The 26,278-nt window shown below is 41.6% G+C and overlaps 1 protein-coding gene across 8 annotated transcripts; it reads right to left on the minus strand.

The window, feature by feature from the left end:
- Positions 1-25,249, minus strand: LOC148019349 (uncharacterized). 8 transcript variants are annotated; one of them, XM_087660987.1, is made up of 4 exons: positions 24,880-25,249; positions 24,649-24,737; positions 2,493-2,507; positions 1-2,386 (listed from the first exon to the last, which is right to left on the minus strand). In XM_087660987.1, the coding sequence occupies exons 1-4, from the start codon at positions 25,003-25,005 to the stop codon at positions 742-744; spliced, it is 1,875 nt and encodes a 624-aa protein (XP_087517113.1). In that variant the 5' UTR covers positions 25,006-25,249; the 3' UTR covers positions 1-741. The 8 variants fall into 8 exon arrangements, with proteins under 8 accessions (XP_087517113.1, XP_087517112.1, XP_087517115.1 ...); XM_087660986.1 differs by having other exon boundaries at positions 1-2,398; XM_087660990.1 differs by adding an exon at positions 20,035-20,121 and having other exon boundaries at positions 3-2,507; positions 24,880-25,247.
- Between the last annotated feature and the right edge of the window lie 1,029 nt (positions 25,250-26,278).

Below are 26,278 nucleotides of genomic sequence, written 5' to 3' on the forward strand. Positions count from 1 at the left end.
GATTTCATGATTCGCCTAAAAATACATGGACACAGATCAATGTCATGGAATTCGATGCGACATTGACCAACTTCACACCTCTCCACACTAGTTGTAGAAGAGAGATGTTACTACAAAATAAACTCCCTCCCTTGACTAGATTTGCCAACTTAGCTAGAGAGAGCACTATACATCAAATTACTCAATGTACTATGAGATCAAAGAGCACTTTCATTGTCTATATTACCGAAGGGATTTGGGCCACTATCCACAACGATACATCATCCAAAGAGGTCAGCCAAGATATAATAACACCTCTTACAATCCCCAGGGAGCCACCTCAAGCATATAAGCCGATGCACTCTTAGAACTTTACCTCATGCAGTAAAGCACACCTCGAATAGACAGACCTATGGGACCACCACTTATCGATTCCACCCTCATCAACTGATCCCTAGTTTCATTTTTAACAACTGTCAACCATTAGAAGGTAGATGTTTTTCTCTTCTCAATCGTGTTTCCATAATCAGGATACGTGACCTTCTCTCTCTCTCTCTCTCTCTCTCTCTCTCTCTCTCTCACACACATTCATCTTGCGATTCTCAATGGGAAGGGTCCGAAGATAATCTCAGCTGATCCCTCCTTCCTGGAAGGGATGAATAAATTGCGTTACTGCGTAAAGCTTCGGGTGGTAGTGCATGGACTTCAGCACTAGGTTTACTTAAAACAGCAAAGACAGTGACAAGGGAATACTTGTGCACCTTATTTTTCAACTTTGGTAGATAAGCGGAGCAATTCTTGAATGTCTTCTGCATCTTTAAAACGTCCTACATTCCTTAAACCATGGGAAACTATCCGGTATGTCTGGTCATCAGGAGCACAATGTAGATGAGGCATGTCTTGAAAGCACTTCAAAGCATCATCTAATCGGTCTGCTTTAAACAGTGCAGCAAGCATTGCATTGCAAACTACCACGTTCAAGTAAGCTCTATGTGACTTCAAACCCTTGAAAATTTCCCATGCCTTGTCCAAGTGTCCTGACTTGCCATACCCATCAATCAAGCTGCTGAAAGTGTATGGATTCGGCCCACAACCTCTGGACTCCATATCCTTAAGAAGAGTGTCCACACGTCTTACCATACCGGCTTTTGCAAAAGAACGGATCAGTGTATTGAATGTGATGGTGTTTGGATAGCATCCAACACTCTCCATCTCCTTCAACAGAGAGTATCCTTCCTCAAGCTTCCCAGCCTTGGCAAAACCATCTATTAATGAGCTATAAGAAATCACATTTGGGGCATGTCCTACCCTCCTCATTTCCTCAAAATAATGGTGTGCTTCATGGATGTCACCAGCTTTACAAAGTGCAGTAATAAGAGCTGTGTAAGTAACCACATTCACCATTCCTGGCTTCCCTTTCACCTTTTCAAATAAATCCCTGGCAGCACTAACCTTCTGCGCCTTCCCCAGACTGTGTATGAGAGTTGAAAAAGTATATGAATCAGGGGATAGACCTTCTTCAGCCATTTTCTCCACAACCTTGCTTGCTGCTTCAATATGACCGGATCTTCCAAGTGCCTTAAAGAGTGTATTGTAAGTGACCAGATTTGCCTTTAAACCGAAGCCTTGCATCTCTCCCCACAGCTCATATGCTTCATTCACTAGATTTGCCTGGCCCAAGAGGTTAATCAGTGTACTGAATGTCACAATGTCTGGAACAACACCAACATTCATCATTTCACTGTAAAGCCTCAGAGACTCTGCAAGATCACCACTTTTGCCTACAGCATCAATTAGAGTATTGTAAGTTACTACATCTGGTTGTACATCCCTGCTCTTCATTTCATTGAAAAGTTCTTGTGCTTCAACCAGGCGGCCTTCCAGAGCATAGCCTTTCATCACTGTGTTGAAGAGACCAGCTCTTAGCATCCCTGCCTTTGATATAAGCTCTTTTAAGAGCGCAAAAGCTATATCAACGTCACCACTTTGAGACCAAGCAAATATCAAATCCTCCAAGATGACTGCATCCGGGACTCTATTCTTTTGTTTGAGTTCAGTATAAAGTTCATAAGCATCCCTTGCATGCCCTGCCTTGACAAAGCTTCTCATCAATTCTCTGAAGACATAAATGGCAGTCTTTAGACCACCTCTACTTGCCAAATCAAGGAATTTGGAGGCAAGTCCTATATGTCCCCCTTTACTAAGACTTGCCACCAGATTATTATACATTGACTTCTTATAGACTCCACCCATACCTAACATCTCTACAAAGATCAGGACTGCATCTTCTAGAAGTCCCAGTCTGGCCAGTCCACAGACAAGATCAAAATGTGCTTCCACTGAAGCAAGCTTCTCTTTCTTTTTCATCTCTTTGAAAATCTCATGAGCTTCTTCAACCTTCCCTAGCCTGCAATTAGAACTGATGAGAATGCTTTCAGGACACTTACCCACAGCTACATTATGGCTTAGACCAGCCACACACAACTCTTTGCTTCTAACTTTGAAGTCATCACCTGAGCTGCCTGCAGCTACACACACGAAATATACAATCCATTCACTGCCAAATTGTAGTACAAATCAAAGAAAATTTCAACTCACCCCACTCTTCAATTAACATGAAAACCCATGGAGAAATAAATTTTATACACATTGCCAAGAATGACCTTATCAGTAATGTGATACTTCATATTTTAGTCTCAGTTAACTATAAGACAAAACAAAAAAGCAACTACTAAAGTTTCTTTCAACTTTTGCATACAAGGAGCTCATAGCTCTCAATGCTATCCTAAAGGTCAACACCGGATTGTGGTAGAGAGATCTCAACACAGTTATGATATCCTCTTCTGATGTTGTGAGTCTACCAGAGAATATCCAGTGGGTGCAGAAAGTGATAGTCTGTATCCTTGCATAGTCACATGAACACCACCAACCACCAGTATGATGGAAACTGAAATGATATTAACTGGACAGCAAAACTCCAACTCTGACACGGGTACCGATGTGAGGAATTAAATGAACTGAGATAAAAGGCAATAGTACAGGTGCCATGCTTATATATGTTGTGCAGGGAGGCCCAACCTGAAGTGGGCCAACTTAATCTCCCCATAAAGTTAGCCGAACAGCCAAATAGAACAAGGAATATGAGCAATTAGAGAGAAAAACAAATAGAACAAAGATTATGAGTAATGACTGAGAAAATATGACTCCTTTCTAAATGAGACAAAGGAGGTCCAACTCCGACTATACAATAGTTCATCAAAGCTACTCAATGGTAGAGCCTTGATAAAAAATGTCTGCAACATTGCACCATGTAGGTACCTACTCAAGGATGTACCATCTCGATCTGCTCACGAACTAAGTGGTGGTGAACTTGAATATGTTTGATCCTCTAATCCCATGGATATGTGCGTGTGCGTGTGCGTGTGCGTGTGCGTGTGCGTGTGCGTGTGTGTGTGTATGTGTGTGTGTGTGTGTGAGAGAGAGAGAGAGAGAGTGTGTGTGTGTGTGTGTGTGAGAGAGAGAGAGAGAGTGTGTGTGTGTGTGTGTGTGTGTGCCTGTGTGTGTGTTCACAAGAGTGGGCAAATAGTCCCTTACTAAAAGATTGCAAGTACTGAAGTCAAGAATGAATGAATTAAACTACAATTGGTTTAAAGTAAGTAAGATCTATCCCTATCTCGACTAGAGTTAAACTAACTCTAGAGATAATGACACAACCTACTAACTTAGTTGTGAAAGATTGCAAGTACTCGAGTCAAGAATGAATGAATTAAACTACAATAGGTTCAAAGTAAGCAAGATCTATCCCTATCTCAACTAGAGTTAAACTAACTCTAGAGATAGTGACACAACTTACTTGTGTCCACACCACACACTTATGCATTGGACATTGCACAAAATTGGCAAATTCTAATACCCCCCTATAGTGCCAATGTGATGTGGTACAAGGAGGCTGGAGTGAATCAATCACTAAAAGGTATTAAGTTCAAGGATTTTCCAAATTTCCTCTAACTTTTTACATAACATCTTGGTGAAAATATCTACGACCTTCTCTTGTGTGGGAACATATTTCATGCTGATCTCCCATGCATGTCAACTCTCTCTGACATAGTGATAATGTATTTTCACGTGTTTCATAGGAGCATGAAACACTAGATTCCATGCTCCTATAATAGCACTTTGACTATCACAAAAAATAGGAGAGGGTCCCTCCAAATGAACATGAAGATCAGCCAATAAACGATATTAACTAGACACATTCAACCGCTATGAAAGCTGCCCTCTGCTCAGCTTCACAAGATGAGGTAGCCACAATAGGTTGCTTCTTGCTTAGCCAAGAAACACATGACTAGCCTAGAAAGAAACAATGTCCACTAGTAGATTGCCTTGTATAATCACCAGCCCAATTTGAATCATTCTAAGCATGCTTTTGCAAAGGTTCCTAGTAGATTGCCTTGTATAATCACCAGCCCAATTTGAACCATTCTAAGCATTCTTTTGCAAAGGTTCCCCCCTTGGGAAATATCCAACCAATCGATTGTGTTCCTTGCAAATAACAAAAAAAGTTGCTTAGCAGCTTGCCATTGTGGTGGATTGTGCATTATCTACTCACTTATGAAATTTGAAAATAAAACTTAGTCCTCTCTTGATAGGCTCACTACTCAAATTACAAGATGAATGGAGTTCAAAATGCAAGAGAAAACTATGAGCAGAATGATGATTATCAAATCTTCCCCTTTCTTCTTGACACAAAGGGTGGGTTCAATTGGGCTGTTTTGGAAACCTTGTGCCATCAAAAATGCATCTATCTTGGAGTACCTAGCACATGGAGCCTTTTGAGCCATAAAAAGCTTTAGTCTTGTTGAGAAACCACTTCTGCAATTCCTTCATTTAGGGTTTCGCACTGACAGCCCCAAAAAGGGCTGGTGTCCACATTTTGGCAACTTTTTCAGTGGGCACCCACAGAATGTGGTCAAAGTGAAGCGATGCAGAAGCGTATGACCAAGATTGAGAGTGAGCAAAGAGAGAAGAGAGAGAGAAAGAGACAGTGGAACACAGAAAATCCACAATGAAGAATGTTGTATAAGTAAATATGTACACAGGCGCAAAATATATGTTTGTGTATGTCTCCACCTTGAAGATCTAACAGGCTGTGAACCTCAAAGTATGAGCAGCAATCTCCACGATCAAAAATCTAGAAAACTGCAATCAAAGAATGTCCAACTGTGTGCTGAAAACACACAATAAATAGGCTGAAAAGAAAATGGAGAAAATATGATGTCGGCTGCATTTAATGTAGCAGACTGTACTGTCCAACTTCATGTAGCATCTCTCTTGATGCAATCATGGCAGTAAGTTCTATCTATTGCTCTTCCAATAGGGATGCTTCATCATCTTCCTCCACATGGTTCTCGGCACCACATGAAGACCGACATCCTCAGGCTCCTCTTCCTTCTTCGGCATTGACATCCAAGTTAAGAGGGGGTTCCTATCCATCTTAGTATTCTACAGGTTTCGACACTTGTCTTCAACATTGCCCTCCCCCCCTAATTGTACCTTCACCTATGCATTGCATGATTTCATCATCTTTGTACTAGGGCACTTGGGCAAGTGAACAATTTCCCCACGAGGGACACTGTCCAAGTGGCACATGTTGCATAAGCATTCTTTAACATGTAGCATACTATGCATCCCATTATGCAGAGCACCCCTAGACAGATTCTAAGTCGTCTCCACCGGTGGATTACACTACCATTCTTCTTCACATAATACCTCATCACCTTTCCCTTGTCATCAACATCCTCGAGTAGCTGGGTAAGCTTATACTGTCTTTGTGATATGTTGGGTGTACCATCCCTACTCCCATCTTCTAGGTCACTGTTACTTAATTGGCCGCCACCCCCTAAAATTCACTTTACACCCAAAAAAAAAAAGCGTTCAATGTGGTTTCGTCCGCCTTTAAAGGGCTTGGTAGGCCACTCGGCAACCAACAAGCACCCTTTGTCCAATGCCTTATCCTCTCTGGGGTGACTACTTAGACTCCCTTGGTAAGATAGCCATTGCCTTTGTAGTCTTGTGTAAGCCACTAGGCAACCGACATGCACCCTTTGTCTAATGCCATGGCTACTTTGGGGTGGGACACCTTGGGTAAACATTGCAAGCCTTCCCTTTTAGGCTGAGTTTTGGGCTTGAGAGGAGGTGTTGAGCTAAAACACGCTTTACAACTTATTAGCATTTAAACCCCTCTCCCCCCCCCCCAAAAACATTCTTAATTAATTAAAAACGCAAATTTGGTGTGCAGTTTGAGAGAGTTTCAATGGTCCCCCCTAATTTTTTGGGGCACCCTTCAACATCTATAAATAGACACATTGCCCACCATTCAACCTTATCCTTTTGTGCAGGTTTCTCACTCTAACATGCAAATTTCAGCCATCAGTCACCTACCATCTGCAATCCAGCCATCACCGACAACCCATACTATCCAACCCTAGGCGGCTTGTTTTCTGTCATCGCCTTGCTGTTTGGAGGTCTCCATCTGCTGCGTCATCAAAGCACTTGATTAGCATGCGTTTTCAGCATCTAGTGCCAGGTGACAGGTTGCTGCCATCTCTCCCACCAGACCACTACTGCAGTACCTACGTTTCTGCTATCCAACAAGCCATCTACATTAACAAATACCTCTCCTATTGTCGCCTCAGTTCTTAGACACTTTGGTGATCAATGTTTGGTGTTTCTCACACTCCAACACTCTGATTGGTAGTCACAGCACTTGGGATCCATCTCTAATGGACATCACTCTCCAACACTGCATTGCTCTACCCTTGGACATTCTGTATACTTACATTCATTTACAGCATTTATTAACTTTAAAGTTTCTTCTCTTTGTGTTTGTCTCTATGTTTGAGTTTTGAGATTTTATGTTTTGTGTTTTGTGTTTAGGGTTTGAGTTTTACTTGTCTCCGTCTGAGTCTTTGTGTTTCAATCTTAGTCGTGCATGCTGTGTTTCCTCAATGCAAACCCTAGCATATATATCTTCACAAAGTGTCTGAACCTTCAAACCCATTTCAACCCCAAGCTTTGCAAGAAAATGCTTAGATTACATAAACACATTAGATTTTGCTTTCAACCCATACACCCATGTATACTGTGTGTAGTCATCAATAAAAGTGAGAAAATAAAGATGACGCCCAAGCACACGTGTCCTCATGGGACCACAGGCATCAAAGTATATGAGTTGTACTTTCTGGACAGCATACCCAACACCATCCTTTTTAAAGCAAACCTATCCATTTTGCCCAAAATACATCCCTCACATGCATGGGGAGGTGGGGTCTCTACTAGAGGCAATGCATCTACCATCTAACATCGCTAAAGGGTCATTAAACTGCCAAAACTCATATGTCCATAGCGGGTATGCCATAGCTCCGCACTCTGCAGTACAAGCATAAGAGTACTAACTACCAGAGCATCATGAGACCATCTATCATATGTATCCAACAAACCCTTATACTGTTGAGAAACCCTTCACCCTTCACTTGCAGTTTGCATTTTTGCGTTTCTGCGTTTTGCGTTTAGGGTTTGCAGCCCCAAAAAGAGGCGCCATCCCAGACTGACTATGCCTATTTATAGGCCACTCTATCATTCATTCCTCACAGCTGATTCATTCAGTCCGTCACCTCTTCTCTCTAGCCTCTCCACTACCCTCACACCCCTTCAGAAGGACATTGCGGTTCGTGGTTCATGGCTGTCTTCATCATCTTCCTTGTGCTACGGCACCCTTGTTCCCTTATATCACATTCACTTCATGATTCAGAACTTCATCATTCCATTCATCAGAGTTTCTTCTCTCTTCTCTTCTCCTCTCCATGTTTGCCGAGTTCACTCTGTGTTCCTCCTTGCAAACCCTACTGTCTCGCTGGTACGCCATCTTTTGACATGGTATTAGAGCTGGATCTGCTCAAACAGCGGCAAAGCTCCTCCACTCCAGTGAAGGCAAAGACCGAAGGTGGGTTCGGCATCCACTTCTCTTCTTCTTCGGTTGCATCAAAATCTCGCTTTTGCAGGTTTCGCATGTTTTCAGCTTGCTGCCCACACCCCTTTTGCGGAGGGCATCGCAGTCTCAGCTGTCCCTTGCTGTCATCTACAATCTGGTGCCTATTTCCAGCCTTCCACCCGCAGTTTGCAGCTGTTTGCAGCAAAGCAACAATTGCTGATCACTCTCCATTCAGGAAACAATCTCGTTTTTGCAGATTTCAGGCTGCCTTGCTGCGATTCGGGATGCGTACAGAGTAGACACACTCTCCAGCTCATTATCCCTACCCTAATCCTTGAGATACAGGAGTTCGAGCTCACTTCCAGCCCTTCCACTACCCTCCTACCCCTTGAGGTGGACATTGCGATTCGACCTTTGCTTGCCGACTTCGACCTTTGCTCCCCACCCCCCCGGAGTATATACATCTTCCACTAGGCACTCCTTGTGCCACCTCTCCTTTTTGGGCCACAGAGATCGTTCTGCATCGGCTGTCAGAGTACTATGCTCAAGGCAATAAGACACATCCGAAGCGCACTAAGTCCTTTCGAGCACATGGATGATCGATTGGCACTAGACCTCCTGGAGATTGTCACAATGCCAGCGGCAGTCTTCTCCCACTTATTTTCAGGTACAGTGGCTTCCACGACTTACGGCTCTGCAGTCCACTCCATCGAGAGAGAGTGATTGTTTGATACCGTCTCCTCGTCAGTCCGCTCCTTCGAGAGACCATGGCTACTCGACTCCTTCCTCTTCTTTGGCTTCCCGGTCCGCTCCATTGAGAAGCAGCGACTATTGTCCACTCATTGCTCAATCTAAGCACCACCTTTCACCCTCGCCTACTCATGGTCGAGAGGCCACCTCTGGGAGCTATTCGGCACCCCAAATCTCTTCTTCGGCCCGACCGGCGACACTTCCTTTGTCATCAAATATTTCAGAGTCCGTGATCCATGAGTTTTTGGATTCCCTATCTAGTTCAGAGGGGAATTCAAAGGAGGATGTTATTTCTTTGCCCTCAAAGGGGGGATCTACTTCTTCGACTTCAGCGGGGGCTCCTCCACCTCCCACCTCAGAGGGGAAACCTACTCCACATGAAGTTCTTCACCCATCCTCTACTTTCTTGGGGTGGCTGTCTTCAACCAGTCATCTCTTCTACTAATACCCAGGATCTTCAGGTACCACCTTGATTGCGACCTCGGAGGTTCGAGCAACAAGCTGAAAACACCTGAAACCTGCAAAAACGAGATTTTGATGCAACAGCAGAAGAAAAGAAGTGGATGCCGAACCCGCCACCGGTCTTTGCCTTCACTGGAGTGGACAATCTTCGCTGCTAGGTGAGCAGATCCAGCTCTGATACCATGTCAAAAGATGACGTACCAACGAGACAGTAGGGTTTGCAGGGAGGAACACGGAGTGAACTCGACAAACATGGAGAGGAGAAGAGAAAAGAGAAGAAACTCTGATGAATGGAATGATAAAGTTCTGAATCATGGAGTGAATGTGATACAAGGGAACAAGGGTGCCATAGCACAAGAAAGATGATGAAGACAGCCACGAATCACGAACCGCAATGTCCTCCTGAAGGGGTGTGAGGATAATGGAGAGGCTAGAGAGAAGAGGTGACGGACTGAATGAATCAGCCGTGAGGAATGAATGAGAGAGTGGCCTATAAATAGGCACAGTCAATCTAGGATGGCGCCCCTTTTTGGGGCTGCAAACCCTAAACACAAAACGCAAAAACGCAAACTGCAAGTGAAGGGTGAAGGGTTTCTCAACATATACAAGGTGCCAGATAACCTGAGCACATAATCGATCTCTCTGTCTCTAACAATGCATTTATCATCTTCAAAGATGACCTAAAAGCCATGCTTATTGAAAGCAAATATAGACAACAGATTATTAGTGATGCCAAGCACAAACGAAACATCACAAAAGCATGAAATCTGAACTATGTGCAACAATAATCATGATTAAACCAATACCACATACATCATAAATGTTGTTATTTGCATATGTAACACACTTTCCTATAGGGGCTGAATGCAAAGATGTAAAGAGACACTTCCAACAAGTGATATGGTTGGACACTCCACTATTAAAATACTGTATATCCTGCATTTCAGTAATATTAAATGCCATATCAGCCATCGAAGAATCAAAATTCCATGTTAGAAATGCACAATCCTCCTCTACAAAGTTGGTTGTAGCATCACCATCAAAAGATATGCTAGCTTATGTCTCTTGGACAGCCAAACTGAAGTCTTTCTTCTTTTCTTTGGCCAATCGCTTCTTGCATTCATCAATATAATGATTGGGCTTATTACAATAATGATATTTTCCCTTTTTCTTGTATCTTGGGCAGCCTTATTTAATGGCTGTCCCATATCATCCTTTTGCTGATTTTTCACATTCTACTCAAATTTCCCCTTGCCTTTGTACTTTGAGAGAATAGCTACGTCACCCAAATGCAATGCAACATTCTTCCAAGTTTGTTCCTCTTGTAGCAAGAGGCTTTCCAATTCCACAAATGAAAGGGGTTGCTGTGCCGCCCCCCCCCCCCCCCCCCACACAAACACCCCTTCAAAGACAACATCAATGAGGTGTGAAATCAAAGATATGACTTAGGGAGTGAGTTCAGTGTGATTTACCATTTCTGCATCCTGAATAACCTCATCTCAATTTGCAGTAATGGGGGGAAGGATCAAGATGTGGTGGTGGGTTAAGGATTGAGATATGGTGGTGTAAGCAGCTGCTCACGCAAATCATGTATGTGTGTGAGGTGATCAATCATAATGTCATCCTCATCCATATTTACATTAGCCAACTCTCTACATAGATAAGATATCCTGGCTTCATTACGTGTTGCAAATATATGTTACTCATGGAATATAACATCATAGCTGCAAATAACCTTCTAAGACTACGGATCCCAAAGCCAATAGCCCGTCTCACCTACATCACCATATCCAAGAAAAATGCATTTGACAGACTTCGGATCCAAATTATTGCACTCGTCTTTAGGAATATGGTAGAAAGCTATTAGTAGATATGTTAGTTCATGGTTGACTCTATGCATGTGATTCAATGGGCTGGAACATCATGACATTTTTCTAATTATTTAGGCATTTTATTTGGTTATTTATGGTGGTTATTTTAGCATTTTATATGCTGGCCGATCTACTACAATTTATAGCACTCTTTTGGCCTATTTATTCAAGCTCCACCACAGTCATAATCATTCACCTCTCATTCACAGGTCCTTGCTGGAGAGAGGAGTCGATGCCAATGCCCTCACAACCAGTGACTCACATTGATTCTCTAATGTCTCATGTCTTGGTATATGGATTCCATTTCCCGAGCATTCTTCTAAGTTCTTTTCTTTTGCATTGTTCTTATTCTCTCAGTCCTGTGTTCAGCAATCTATTTCATCTTACGCATACACTTCCATTACTGCATCCACTTTTGACATGGTATCAGATTGCACGATCTATATTCCTATTGATGTTTTTTTGCTGATTACAAGTCTATAACATCTCTTTTGATCAGATAGCATGTTGCTGATTGCTTCCAGCCTGTCTGCTGTCTACTGCAGCCTGCTTTACTGCCCAGGAATTTGCATTTTCAGCCTACAACAGCTGTCTGCCTAGTAATCGTCAGCTTGCTGCATTTATTGCTCACATCAGCCTACGTTTTGGTTTCCTAACCTTGACTGCTGATTGGGCGATTGCATCTGCAAGTTGTTTTTGCTGTTTCTGGCATTTTTTGGTTGCGTTTTCACTCTCTTGCATCAGTTGTCCTGTTTTAACAAGATTTTGGTTTCCACTGCATTTGAACTCTCATTTTGTGCAGCCTTTGCTGTTGCTTTGGCTGTCTTCTCTCTCACCTTCTATCCTCTATATTTTCCTATTCTCTCCAAATGGCTCCTCCGTGTACTTCTATTGATGATAAGTTACATGGCACTGACTATCTAACTTGGAGTGCTATTATGAAAGCCTAGGTCATACAGAAACGGCTATTGTACATTGTTTGTGAAGCTATTCCATGTCCTTAGCGTCCTTTTTCAATTCAAAAAGATTTTGATGAGAACAATCATGAGGAAGCTGTGCTTACATAGGATACGGATAATACACATCACTATTTTGCTCTTCTTCGATATATTTCTAAAGAAGTTCTATCAGCGGTTACCTCCTGCAAAACATCTCCAAAAGTATGGTCAAAGCTTCAGATGTTGTAGGAGGTACCTTCCACCGTGTGTGCAATGACACTTTATGAAAAGCTCCAACAAATGAAGTTCGAGCCTAAGGACACTATTTAGTCATTTTTGCTCCGTATTACACAAGTTCAATACCAGCTTCGATACATGCAGTCTGCTCTTCCATAGGCACATCTTGTGAAGGGGTGTGTGTGTGTGTGTGTGTGTGTGTGTTCACAAGAGTGGGCAAATAGTCCCTTACTAAAAGATTGCAAGTACTGAAGTCAAGAATGAATGAATGAATTAAACTACAATTGGTTTAAAGTAAGTAAGATCTATCCTTATCTCGACTAGAGTTAAACTAACTCTAGAGATAATGACACAACCTACTAACTTAGTTGTGAAAGATTGCAAGTACTAGAGTCAAGAATGAATGAATTAAACTACAATAGGTTCAAAGTAAGCAAGATCTATCCCTATCTCAACTAGAGTTAAACTAACTCTAGAGATAGTGACACAACTTACTTGTGTCCACACCACACACTTATGCATTGGGCATTGCACAAAATTGGCAAATTCTAATACCCCCCTATAGTGCCAATGTGATGTGGTACAAGGAGACTGGAGTGAATCAATCACTAAAAGGTATTAAGTTCAAGGATTTTCCACATTTCCTCTAACTTTTTACGTAACAACATCTTGGTGAAAATATCTACGACCTTCTCTTGTGTGGGAACATATTTCATGCTGATCTCCCATGCATGTCAACTCTCTCTTACATAGTAATAATGTATTTTCACGTGTTTCATAGGAGCATGAAACACTAGATTCCATGCTCCTATAATAGCACTTTGAGTATCACAAAAAATAGGAGAGGGTCCCTCCAAATGAACATGAAGTTCAGCCAATAAACGATATTAGCTAGACACATTCAACCGCTATGAAAGCTGCCCTCTGCTCAGCTTCACAAGATGAGGTAGCCACAATAGGTTGCTTCTTGCTTAGCCAAGAAACACGACTGGCCTAGAAAGAAACAATATCCACTAGTAGATTGCCTTGTATAATCACCAAACCAATTTGAATCATTCTAAGCATGCTTTTGCAAAGGTTCCTAGTAGATTGCCTTGTATAATCACCAGCCCAATTTGAACCATTCTAAGCATTCTTTTGCAAAGGTTCCCCCCTTGGGAAATATCCAATCAATCGACTGTGTTCCTTGCAAATAACAAAAAAAAGGTGCTTACCAGCTTGCCACTGTGGTGGATTGTGCATCTATCTACTCATCTGTGAAATTTGAAAATAAAACTTAGTCCTCTCTTGATAGGCTCACTACTCAAATTACAAGATGAATGGAGTTCAAAATGCAAGAGAAAACTATGTGCAAAATGATGATTATTAAATCTTCCTCTTTCTTCTTGACACAAAGGGTGGGTTCAATTGGGCTGTTTTGGAAACCTTGTGCCATCAAAAATGCATCTATCTTGGAGTACCTAGCACATGGAGCCTATTTTGAGCCATAAAAAGCTTGGGTCTTGTTGAGAAACCACTTCTTCAGTTCCTTCATTTAGGGTTTCGCATTGACAGCCCCAAAAAGGGTTGGTGTCCACGTTTTGGCAACTTTTTCAGTGGGCACCCACACAATGTGGTCAAAGTGAAGCGGTGCAGAAGCGTATAACCAAGACTGAGAGTGAGCAAAGAGAGAAGAGAGAGAGAAAGAGACAGTGAAACATAGAAAATCCGCAATGAAGAATGTTGTATAAGGAAGTAAATATGTACACAAGCGCAAAATATATGTCTGTGTATGTCTCCACCTCGAAGATCTCACAGGCTATGAACCTCGAAGTATGAGCAGCAGTCTCCACGATCAAAAATCTAGAAAACTGCAATCAAAGAATGTCAAACTGTGTGCTGAAAACACACAATAAATAGACTGAAAAGAAAATGGAGAAAATATGATGTCGGCTGCATTTAATGTAGCCAACTGTACTATCCAACTTCATGCAGCATCTCTCTTGATGCAATCATGGCAGTAACTTCTGTCTATTGCTCTTCCAATAGGGATGCTTCATCATCTTCCTCCACATGGTTCTCGACACCACATGAAGACCGACATCCTCAGGCTCCTCTTCCTTCTTCGGCATTGACATCCAAGTTAAGAGGAGGTTCCTATCCATCTTAGTATTCTACAGGTTTCAGCACTTGTCTTCGACATCGCCCTCCCCCCCCCCCCCCCCCAAAATTGTACCTTCACCTATGCATTGCATGATTTCATCATCTTTGTACTAGGGCACTTGGGCAAGTGAACAATTTCCCCACCAGAGACACTGTCCAAGTGGCACCTATTGCATAAGCATTCTTTAACATGTAGCATACTATGCATCCCATTGTGCAAAGCACCCCTAGACAGATTCTAAGTTGTTTCCACAGGTGGATTACACTACCATTCTTCTTCACGTGATACCTCATCACCTTTCCCTTGTCATCAACATCCTCGAGTAGTTGGGTAAGCTTATACTGTCTTGTGATATGTTGGGTGTACCATCCCTACTCCCATCTTCTAGGTCACTGTTACTTAATCAGCCGCCACCCCCTAAAATTCACTTTTCTGTCACGGGGACGTGAAATTTTGAGATGCTTTAATTTTGCTAGTAACATTTGATTAAGTTACTAATCAAATGTGCAAGGTTGTTTAGCACGTGATGCACATGGCAGTTATTTCATGGGAACAGGCCAAGGATCCCGAGGATGCAGTTGGTGTTAAAGGCAAAAGTTGTGTTAAGTTATGCCAACTAGGTTTTGGTGGTCAGTTGGTGCCAGGTTGGACCCTAGGACAATTGTTTGGCCATTAAGTGTCAGTGGTGACACTAGGGACTAGCATTAATCAATTAATTAATGCTAGTCTAAGGGTCAATAGAGATTGGGAACCACTCCAAGTTACAAATGGCCTAGCCAATTTCATTCCAGATGGGCATGTTTAATTTTGGGCAGGGTCAAAAGGGCTGAAATTAATTTTCAGAATTAATTAATTCTGAAATTTTAATTTAATGGCTGAAAATGCATTAGGAAGGCTATCACTTGGCAAAACTTTCCCGTGCAACTAGGGAGAAGGCTGTTGGAGGGTGGTGGAAGCTAAATGGCAGCCATTCGGAGCTTGATGGAGGGAAAGGAGATGGTCAAATTTGGCTCTGAGAGGCGACGACGACTGATCACGCGCCGCGACAGGACAGGGGGTAGCAAGTTTTCTCTTCCGCCTCAAGAGAGGCGGCGGTAGGAGAGGAGGGCTCGCTAGCTGAGCTAATGTTTTACCCTCCTTTTGAAGCTATTGGTGCCATCAGATTTGTCATCAGAGCTACGAATCAGAAGATACATTTCAGCTGATTTTCTCTCTTTCTACAGCATTCTCTCATCTCCTCCAATCTATGCTTAAGTATTCTCAGCAATTCTCAACCATGGGTAGCAGAGTACAGCCAAACTTGGTAGACAGCAGAGAGTTTATTGCTGTAAACCCTAAATTACCGCAGTAATTAGGGTTAGCAGCCACCTTGGGACCCATGCCATCAGTCAAAGGCATTGTACACTGAAATCAGCACCGGAAATTCGTGGAATTGTGAGGATTTCAGATGCCAGCCCATCCATCTATTGTGAATTTGGGACAGTATTTGACCAGTTGGGGTTCCATTAGAGCAAGTCCTGGGTGAAAATCAAGGGGAAATTTGCCCGAACGCTTTGCTGATTATTGGAACAGCAAGGGGCTTTTGAATCAGCCTAGGAGATTGTGAAATCTCGGCTTGTAATTTATCCATTAGCAATTGAAAATTAAAGAAATACCGAAAGGGGCGCCAGTTTTGGGGCCAACAGGGTGTCCACTGTCCAAGTTTGTGAAGGTAAAGTGAGCATTTCAGTTTGTTGAAGGCCAAGGCCCGGAAGAGATCCGCTTCTTTTGATGGAGGAAAGGGCTTGGTTGCCCCTTCCTCTACTGCTTTTTAGTATAGATGATGCAATCATCCCTCAGGACTCTCCAATGCCAAAGAGGGAGTATAAGAAGGTGGTGAGATGGGTAGGTGAACCTCATCTATAGAGGTATACAAGTCCACAAGTTCCAAAGAGGAACATTGCCGATGCATCGACCATAAGTCTAGCAAATTCAAATCCTCGAGCTAGGATTGGCATCCAAGTTCATGATGGGCTGGTATTTGACAAAGAACAGGATTGGCTCCTAGTCTACTGCTACATGAGGGGACACATATGTTTAGAGGCATTTTTGACAAAGGTGGGGAATCCATAGTCACATATGTTTAGAGGCATTTTTGACAAGATGGTCTTGTATGCTATTATGAGGCATTGTTGGCAAACATTAAGAGCTACTTTGATTCTTCTCTATTTCCAAAAATTGGTACGATCAACATCAACATCAAGTTCTCCCCTTGGTACCTTGGTAGTATCAGAAGTGATGCAACAATGGAAGTGTAAACATAAGCTCTAATAAACTGCTGAAACACAAGACAAAAGAGAAAGGGAAAGAAAAACACAATACAGATGAGAACTCAAATGTATGCTCGGGAGATGGGGCAGCCGTGCCTCATCTATATTTCTATATAGATACACACCATCCAGAGAGGGACATCCCTGACGCATCTACTGAAGTCTGGCAGGTACAAATCCTGGAGCTTATTTTTACGCTTCCATTGCTGCACCACTTTTGACATAGTATCAAATTTCAAAATTTGTGTTCCTACTGTGTTTTCTTGCTGATTTCAGGACTGTTTTCACCCTTGCTGATCAGGCAGCTACTGCTCCAACCAGGCGACCTGTTTTGCATGCCTTTTTTGCAAACGTCGGCATCCCTATAGCCTGCATATCTGTTTCACCCTGCATTTTGGTGCCTTTCCATCTCCTCCTGGCTGGGCGCTTGTATTATCAAGCCGTTTTTGCTGTTTTTGGCAATTTTTGACTGATTTCTTGACTTTTTACAGCAGCTTTTGTCTTATTTTAATCAAATTTTGGGTTATATTGTATGTAAACTCTTGCTTTTCGCAATCTCTGCTCTTGTTTTGGTTGTGTTCCCTCTCCAAATACCTTCTTTTCTCTATTACTTTTCTAAATCCTCTATAGATGGCTCCTCCATGCACATCCACTGATGACAAGCTCCATGGACCTGATTATTGCACGTGCAGTGCAGTGATGAAGGCCTGGTTTATCCAAAAGCGGTTACGGTACGTGGTTGGCGGAGCTATGGCATGTCCTCAACAGCCTTCTCCTGTTCCATCTGATTTTGATGAAGACAACCATGAGGAGGCACTGCTTACATGGGATTTGGATGATGCTCCTGCTTATTTGGCCTTACTTCGATGCATTTCCAAAGAAGTCCTACCGGTGGTCACCTCCTGTAGGACAGCTTCAAACGTATGGTCGAAGTTGCAATTGATATACAAGGCTCCTTCCACCATGAGGGCCGTTACTCTCTATGGCCAGCTCCAACAACTGAAGTTTGAACCCAAAGATACGATCCAATCATTCCTACTTCGAGTTACCCAACTCCAAGACCAGCTTCACACTATGCAGTCTGCCCTATCAGAGGCACATCTTGTTGGTACGGTACTGTACAAGCTTCCTCGGGAGTTTGATGGAGTAGCGAATGCTTTACGAGCGCAAACATCTACGACTCCTGTCAGTTTTCTTCATATGTCCTCGATGCTACTTGAGCATGAGGCTACTTTGCGACTACAAGGGAGGCTTCTGTCACATTATGGAGGTTCAGGTAAGGCTCTTGCAACTTCAAAGAGGGGTTCAAAGATGAAGTCAAAGGCCCAATGTTACCACTATGGCAAGAAAGGTCATTTACGGAAGGATTGCAAAGAGTTAGTAGCTTTCAGGAAGAAAAAGGAGTAAAAGACGAAGCGGGATACGAACTCCTCCGATGAGTCATTGTCTACTTTAGATTCCAACTCCGCTCCTCCGGCCAAGGCGAAGTCCAAGGCGTGGAAGGGATCCTCTTCTTTGGATCGTGCAAAGGGCTTAGTGGCCCCTTCCTCAACTGCTTGCGACTCTCCAATGCTAGAGAGGGAGTATGAGAGAGTGGTAAACATAAGCTGTAATAATTTGCTGAAACACAAAACAAAAGAGAAAGGGAAAGAAAAACATAATATAGATGAGAACTCGGATGTATACTCGGGAGATGGAATCCATATACCAAGACATGAGACAATATAGAAGCAATGTGAGTCACCGGCTATGGAGGCACTGGTACATGCTTCCTCTCTCCAAGAACTATCAAGTGATGAATGAATGTGGAGGAGGGAGCTTAAGAATATATAGCCTAAATAAATGCTAAAAGTATGACTGGTCGGCCAGTATTAAATGCTAGTTGATTGCCTGCAAATAATGCCAAAAAAACAATAAATGCTGACAAATAAAATGCTTAAAATATCTCTATGCCCAGCTTGCTGTACCACATGTACAGACTCAACCATGAACTAACTAGTCTGCTAACAAGTAGTGGCTTATGCACCCACTGCTTGGGTATCCATGGTTCTACTCTAGTGGACATTGTTGTATGTTATGATGGGACAATATCATTGTATATTGTATTGTATCAAATCACCCATGATCTGAGAGAGGGTGCTAGCAAATATATTGGTTCATGGCTGAGTCTATGCATGTGATTCAATGGGCTAGAGCATCAAGACATTGTCATGATTATTTAGGCATTTTATTTGGTTATTTATGGTGGCTATTTTAGCATTTTATATTAGCCAACCAACACTAAATGCTAGCCGACCTGCTGCCATTTATGGCATTCTTTTGGCCTATTTATTCAGACTCCTCCTTCATAGTCATAATTATTCATCTGTCATTCATAGGTCCTTGCTACAAAGAGAAGCCAGTGTCAATGCCTTCATAGCCAGTGACTCATTGGTTCTGTACTATCTCATGTCTTGGTATATGAATTTCATTTTCCAAGCATTCTTTTAAGTTATTTTCTTTTGCAGTGTTCTTGTTTCCTCTCAATCTTGTGTTTCGCAATCTAGTTCAACTTATGTACACACTTCCATTATTGCATCCACTTCTAATAAAAGTCTCACATCCAAAGACTCATAAGTGTGCACACGATAGAGATTTACCAAACCATACCTCCTCTACAACTCTACCACCAAAAGCAATGCATGGGGATCTATTAATGAGATGAACAACAGTAATAACTGCCTCAGCCCAAAAGTACAATAGTAAGCCTGTCTGACTAAGCCAAAGTCTTTCCTAAACAATCCTATTTATACGCTCTATAACACCATTCTGAGGTGAGGTGTATCAGGCAATCAACTGATGCTTAATATCCCTCTCATCACAAACCTGCTCAAATGCCTTAGAGATATTTTTACCCCCATTGTCAGATCGTAGGCATTTTAGCCTATGCCCAAACTAGTTCTCACCATAGCAAGCAAGTGCTAAAACATAGGCAAAACATCTAAATTCTGCTTAATAGGATAAGCCCAAACCTTATGTGAATAATCATCTATAAATGTAAGTACTTTGTGCCACCCAATGACTAATAGGACATGGAACCACAAACATCTAAATGCATGAGTCAACAGCTCACCCACGCGTATAAAATCAAACTTTTTATGAGAGTTAAATGTCTACCTGACATGACAATGATCACATGAATCAAAACATAAGTAATCAAGAGGCAAAAAAATACTACAAACGAATAAAGCGCTTTCATTCATTTCAAGGACATATGTCCAAGATGGCAACGCCAAAGAGATGCATGTGGAAGATCAATCATAACCAAAACATGGTTAACAGACCCAAAGACAAGCAAGGGATAGAGACTACAAACCTTGGCACCTCTAGCAAAAACAAGGCTACCACGAGTTATCTTCTATGTAGAATCACCAAAAGATACATGGTACCTGTCATCATCCAACTATCAAGTAGAAATAAGGCTTTAGTCAAAGCCAAAACATGACGTACCTCATGAAGCACAAAAGCAACACCAATAGCAAATGTTGGATTTTACTCACATCTATGCTCATGATCCACACATAGGACATTTGGGCACTTTTTACTCTCCGTAAGAAAGGTTTTTCCCCCCAGTTGCATTATTCTTCATTTGTGTATTTATGTTACACAATTTGGTCACTTACCGCATATTACACACATTTGTGTGTGAACGCACTTTGTGACATACTTTTCAATCAATCAAGTGTTGAGCAATAACCACACTCTCTCTCTACTGTCGTGCACTCTCTCCCAAGCTGTCCATCTCCATCAACAAGTGGTATCAGAGCCTTGGCCACTCGGTAGCCACCTAGGCCACCAACTACAACCACGCCCCTCTGCCTGCTAGCTCCAAGCTATGCACGCCCACCAGCTCCACAAGCAACAGCACCGCCAGCTAGCTACGCCACTTAAAGTCTACCCATCAACCCAGCAGACTGCGCCACCTACAATCTGCCCGCCTCCAGAGGCTCCACCACCAGTAGTAGCTCCACCAATTGCGCCACTTGAAGTCCACCTGTCAATCCTGCAGACTGCGCTGCCTACAATCTGCCCGCCTCCAGAGGCTCCACCTGCCAGTAGTAGCTCCACCTGCTAGTAGTAGCACCGCCAGCTGTTTCCGACAACTCCACCCTACCACATCACTCACCCTAGTTCCTGCACAGTAAGTATACAATCGACTGCCACGTAAGCATCCCTTTGGCTCATCTTCAGCTGCCACATGTATATTTTATTATTTTATTCAGAAATCATAGCCAAAGCAAAGGCCTTTTGCAGGGAAAGGTCAATTTTTGCTTCAGCAAGTGCTTCAATGCACAAATTGCAGAAATTTGCAAGCATTTGGGTTAGCAAATTTGGGGCTTTTGTATTTATGGCAAACATTGGTATATATATTGAAGTTTCAGTCTGAAATTGACTAAAATCTTGCACATTGGATGGTCAAATTTTGGGGCTTTTGTGTTTTTAATGCTGTTGAGCACTCTTATTGCATTTGACAGCATGTTGCTTGCTGAAATCTGAAAATTTTCAGCACATCGAGGCAATACTGGTCAAAAGTGACATGATATAGTTGATTACAGCTTGGCATTTTCTATAATTTCTAAAAATTTGCAAATTTGCAGGTCAAGCCAGCTTTTGTTATCGCTCGTGTATTTGGAAGAGTGACATTTATCATGGCAAATCAAGGACAGAGTGATGTCTTCACTTATGTATCAAAAGCGGATAGATGGGATGCCAATAACTATTCTCTGTGGTCCTTAATGATGAAGAATATGCTTGTTGCAAAAAATCTTTGGGATTATGTCAGTGGGGAAGAGGTACATCCTGGTGATTTGGCTCCTATGACTCCTCCACAAGGAGGTCATAGTCAAAGGCAAGCTGCCATTCAATCACCACCCCAAAGAATAGCTGCACGATGCCCAAGCATTGTCACTTATTGCATTGGTAGTTCAACGCTCAATAATCCCGCATATCGGTTTTGCTGCTACTTCACAAGTAGCATGACTTACACTTGAGCATATGTTTGCTGGAAAAAATGATACTCGCATTTTTTATAAAAGGAGGAGCTTGAAAATGTGAAGATGGAAGATCACCTTAATAAAATTTAGGACTTGCACGAGCAGCTAATGAATGTAGATGAGTATTATTTTGATGCTCAGATGATCTCTATAACTTTGAACTCTTTGCCACCTTCTTATTTGGCCTTTCATACAGCATTGAATCTTACAATGTGGATTTCTACACAGCCACTTACTTTTCTTCAATTGGTTAGTTTATTGCTGGAAGAATAGCAAACAAGGAAGAATAGTGGGGTGGAAGTTGTAGCTTCTAAACAAGCTTTTATGGCAAGACAGAAGGGCAAGGATAATCAGTCTAGGAATACTCCGCAGAGTTCTAGAAATTCTGGAACTTCACAAAACAAGTAGCATGGGGCTACACAAGCCAAGAAGAGCAAGTGCCATTACTATAAAAAGCCAGGTCATTATATCACATAATGCAAAAAATGCATTGCCAAGGAGAAACAAAAGAAGTCTAGGATGGCAATTTCAAATGCACCTTCTACTATTGTTGCTACATAGTCCACATCATTTGTCATTGACCATGACTATTGTTTCTACTTGCAGTTATGATTCTTCTTGGGCAATGGTGCTTCTAAGCACATTACATCTTGCAGGGATTTGTTTACTTATGTTGTTGCAGCTCCTATTGGCAAATCAGCACATTGTGCCAACAATGCATCTTACCCTATTAGAGATGTAGGAGAGATTATTTTGAAAGCCATTAATGACTCTACTCTCCGCTTGCAGGATGCTTTATATGTTCCAGGGATAAAGAAGAATTTGCTATCCATTTCTTCTTTAGCAAAATGTGGAATGCAAGTCACTTTTGATGATGATAAATGCATGGTAAAAAATAAGGAATTCTTGACTTTGGTACTCACAAACACATTATATCATGGACTTTATGAGTTAGATGCTCATTCGGTTGATCAGTCAATTTATTGCTACTATAGCAGGTGCAGTGCACGTACCACTGGGGCAGCAAGATAGATTATTGAAAAGGGCTAGTATTACAGCAGCCATTCAAAAGCAAGCAAAGGCATAGGCTACTCATGAAATCACGAGATTGTTTATACAATGTGCCATCCCTTTCCATGTTGCACAAGCTCTGTTATATAAATACAAATGGCTTCCACACAAAGCGAATCCGAAATGTCCAAGTGTACAACAGAGCTCAATACATCAAGCGCATAACATCCAAAGAACCCAAGCATATCAATGATACATCCAAGAGCATATACATCCAATATGTCTTCAATCCGTAAGTAAAGAATCACTAAAGCAAATGGCTAACACTCGAATATATCCAATGGAGCTCAAATCCAAGCTTCAAAGGTCACCATATAGACATACCCGAAAATAAACATCAATGTCAAGCATCAACATAAGCATATAGAAGACCCAAATAGCATGTAGACATGTAATACGTAAAGCTTTGTAACCTCTAAAGCTTGCTATCCAAACCAGAATTATTCTATTTTGTATAAAATTGAGAACTAAAAACTACACAGAATCAACTTTGTGAGTGCTCAGATCTGTAATTCTCATCACACTCTTTGTTTCTAGCTATAAAACATCTCAATCCAATATCATATGCAAAAGTTATGGTCAAAATATGACAATATTACTACCATAGCTATCCACGTCTTCTATAACATCCTCTATCTCCACTCAAGATGGATAGAATGGTTGCTTCTTGGCTCAATAAGCACTCAACAAAGCTCAATTAAGCCCTGAGAAGCTCCTCAACAAGCCTAAAACAAGTATCAAAGGCAAGAAAGCCAATGTATATCTCAAATGGGCTAAAATAGAATTGCTATAAAAGCTATAATTCAAGCTCTCTTCTCGAGCAGAATGCAATGTCATTGAAGCTCCTCGAATGCCCGCTCTAATACCAATTGAAAGGTGGAGCGAAAGTGGAGGCACAAGCGAAAGCAAGAGAAAAGTAAAAGCTATGGAGGTTCAAACAAAGAAAAGAGAGACTAATGTATGAGAACTCCAACAATCACAATGTGTGACATGCTTCCCTTATTCTATTGTCATTATAACAATAAAAAATAAAGTGAGAGTGACAGACAACTATCTCTAGCAATGTACACGTATGCGAGTGATAAGTACAAGTAAATATAGGCGGCTAGACACAAGCAACCTTTAACCCCTAATAGTTCTGAGGTTAATATTTTACCTAGTATAGTGTATTTACTACATTGAGCATTGTATTCATTCATTATTCAAATTTCCTTCATCTTCTATTATCCTAACCGTAACTATGTTTCTTTATCAATTTATATGTTTGTCATACAATTGTGTTTATATTATATAATCGAGTAGTTTTTTACATAGTATCAAGGCTGGGTGTTCACTAAAGAAGCCTAGGCCCCTAATTAGAAAGCTCTGTCTTTAAAAATAGGAATTAAAGAGGAAAGACGACATTGAACACTTCTCCACCAACTCAATCTCCGATAACATAGCCTATGAAAAAAACTAAGTAGGAGTGACTTCCACAACTGACCCTGCAAGGTTTCAATGCGATTGAAGATACTTCTCACACTACTATAGAGACATGATCCCATCCTACCATAAACAAGGAGCTAAAGCTGATCATGGCTCACAAAGCCAAGAAAATCGAAGAGCTTGATAAAAGAATAGCAAATCAACAACAACTACTCAATGACTATATACACGGTTCTTTCTCGTCAAATGTTACACATAACATCAACATCAAGGATTCCTGGAGAGCCTCACCTTTGGAGATGTCATTATAAATATAGTGAAATCCCTTCATAGTAGTCATGTTCTAGATATTTTAGATAATAGGATACCCAAGAGCTCTTGTACACGGTATATGATCTGTTTTCTTGTTGTTTATTTGTTTCATCCGCAAAAAGGCATACCATGAATTGATTGGAATCACCATTTTGGTCTTGTAGGTCATTTTTGCCTTAATTAGACATGTGTATGATCGCTCCTCCTCCTCCTCCCTCTCACATTAAGAATAAAAAATCCCATGAACTGGGAGCACAGCATGCTTTGTGAACAACAAACGTGGAGGAAAACAGGCATTGAAAAGATTAATTGCACAAGATAATAGAAGTTTGTAAAGGTGTTAAAAATTTTACAGATACTTCGAATGAAGAGCCGGATAGGACAGCAACTTCCATGGCGATTCCGAGCGAGGACTCTCGACATCTCCTGCAACGAATGAAGCTTGTCTCACGAAAGCCCTTCTCGGTCAGAGAAGTGGAGCTCATTCTGGCTTAACGGGACTGAGTGCAGCTCCATTAAACGGGGCCTCCCTCTTCTTCGTTTTTCTTCCTCTTTTTCTACTCCTCCGCAGACGCCTCCACCTCCTGCTCTCTCTCTCTCTCTCTCTCTCTCTCTCTCTCTCTCTCTCTCTGGTTAGCCTACAGTCGAGACAACTGTGCTCTCACAGCGTGCACTGGGCATGGCGAACTGCCGAAAATCCTTAGGACCTCAAGTTAATACAACGGCGCTCCTGAAATTATTTAGCGTTCACCGAGTTTTTTTATCGAATGCCTAAACTAGATACACACGTGCGGCTAAAATAATGACAACTTACAAGGTATATATGGTTTTTTTGGACACGAAAAGATTTTACATTATGATAGTAATATTAAATGTTTGATGTTTACATCATGATGTGGATATTACCCACATCATGATGTAAACATAGGTGTATCCCCTACCATTGAGCTTACCCACCATACAAAATATATTCCAAAAAGACTTGGCTCTATGCAGAAGAGACGCTTGAGAAAAGTTTATTACACTAACGTCCTTAATTCTTTTGGATCTAACCTCCTAGAGTGTTTGGAGGGTGATAACCCTAACCTTTTGTAAGCCAAAAGACCTAATACTACTTTAACCATTGAGCTACCCGAAAGTATAAAATCTTAATGTCTCTTCTATTCCAAGTTGGGTGAGGAAGGATAATATTCCAAGCATTTTGTTCTAAGAGCCTTGGTCTATATACAAGTAAATGTAGGTGGCTAGGCACAAGTGACCTTTAACCCCCCAACATTTTGGCTTAAGGATTAGGGTGGAATAGCAGCCATTGGCTTTGCCTGATTATCAAGGGCAGTTGGTGTGATGATAAGGTGATTTAAACTAGACGAAAAAGTAGTATGCAGCTCCCTACTATTCATTTAATAGAGTTTGAAGTGTGGACTCTTTGTGGGGTTAATTGTTGACAAGTGCAATTTTTTCCTTATGTATAGTAATTGAGATGCAACACACAATGTTGATGGTTGTGGTGCTTGTTTTTCTAACCATGGAAATTGGGTCCTTTTGACCTTAGGTGGTTGGGCTATTGTGGAAGTGTTAACCCCAATGCAAGGCAAAGAAAAAGAAGGCATCATAAAATACAAGAAAAATCTAAAAATGCAAATACAATGGAAGAAATTGTGAAGAAGTGTAAGGATAGCCCCCATAAATCCAAGGCAAGTGCAAAAGGCGAAAGCCGCATGTTTAAATGCAAGGCACCCCTGAAATTTTTGTAAAAGA

The sequence above is a fragment of the Lygodium microphyllum genome, chromosome 20, assembly GCF_053477565.2.
Source record: "Lygodium microphyllum isolate KBCC chromosome 20, Lygodium_microphyllum_v1.1.10, whole genome shotgun sequence".
Taxonomy (NCBI): Eukaryota; Viridiplantae; Streptophyta; class Polypodiopsida; order Schizaeales; family Lygodiaceae; genus Lygodium; species Lygodium microphyllum.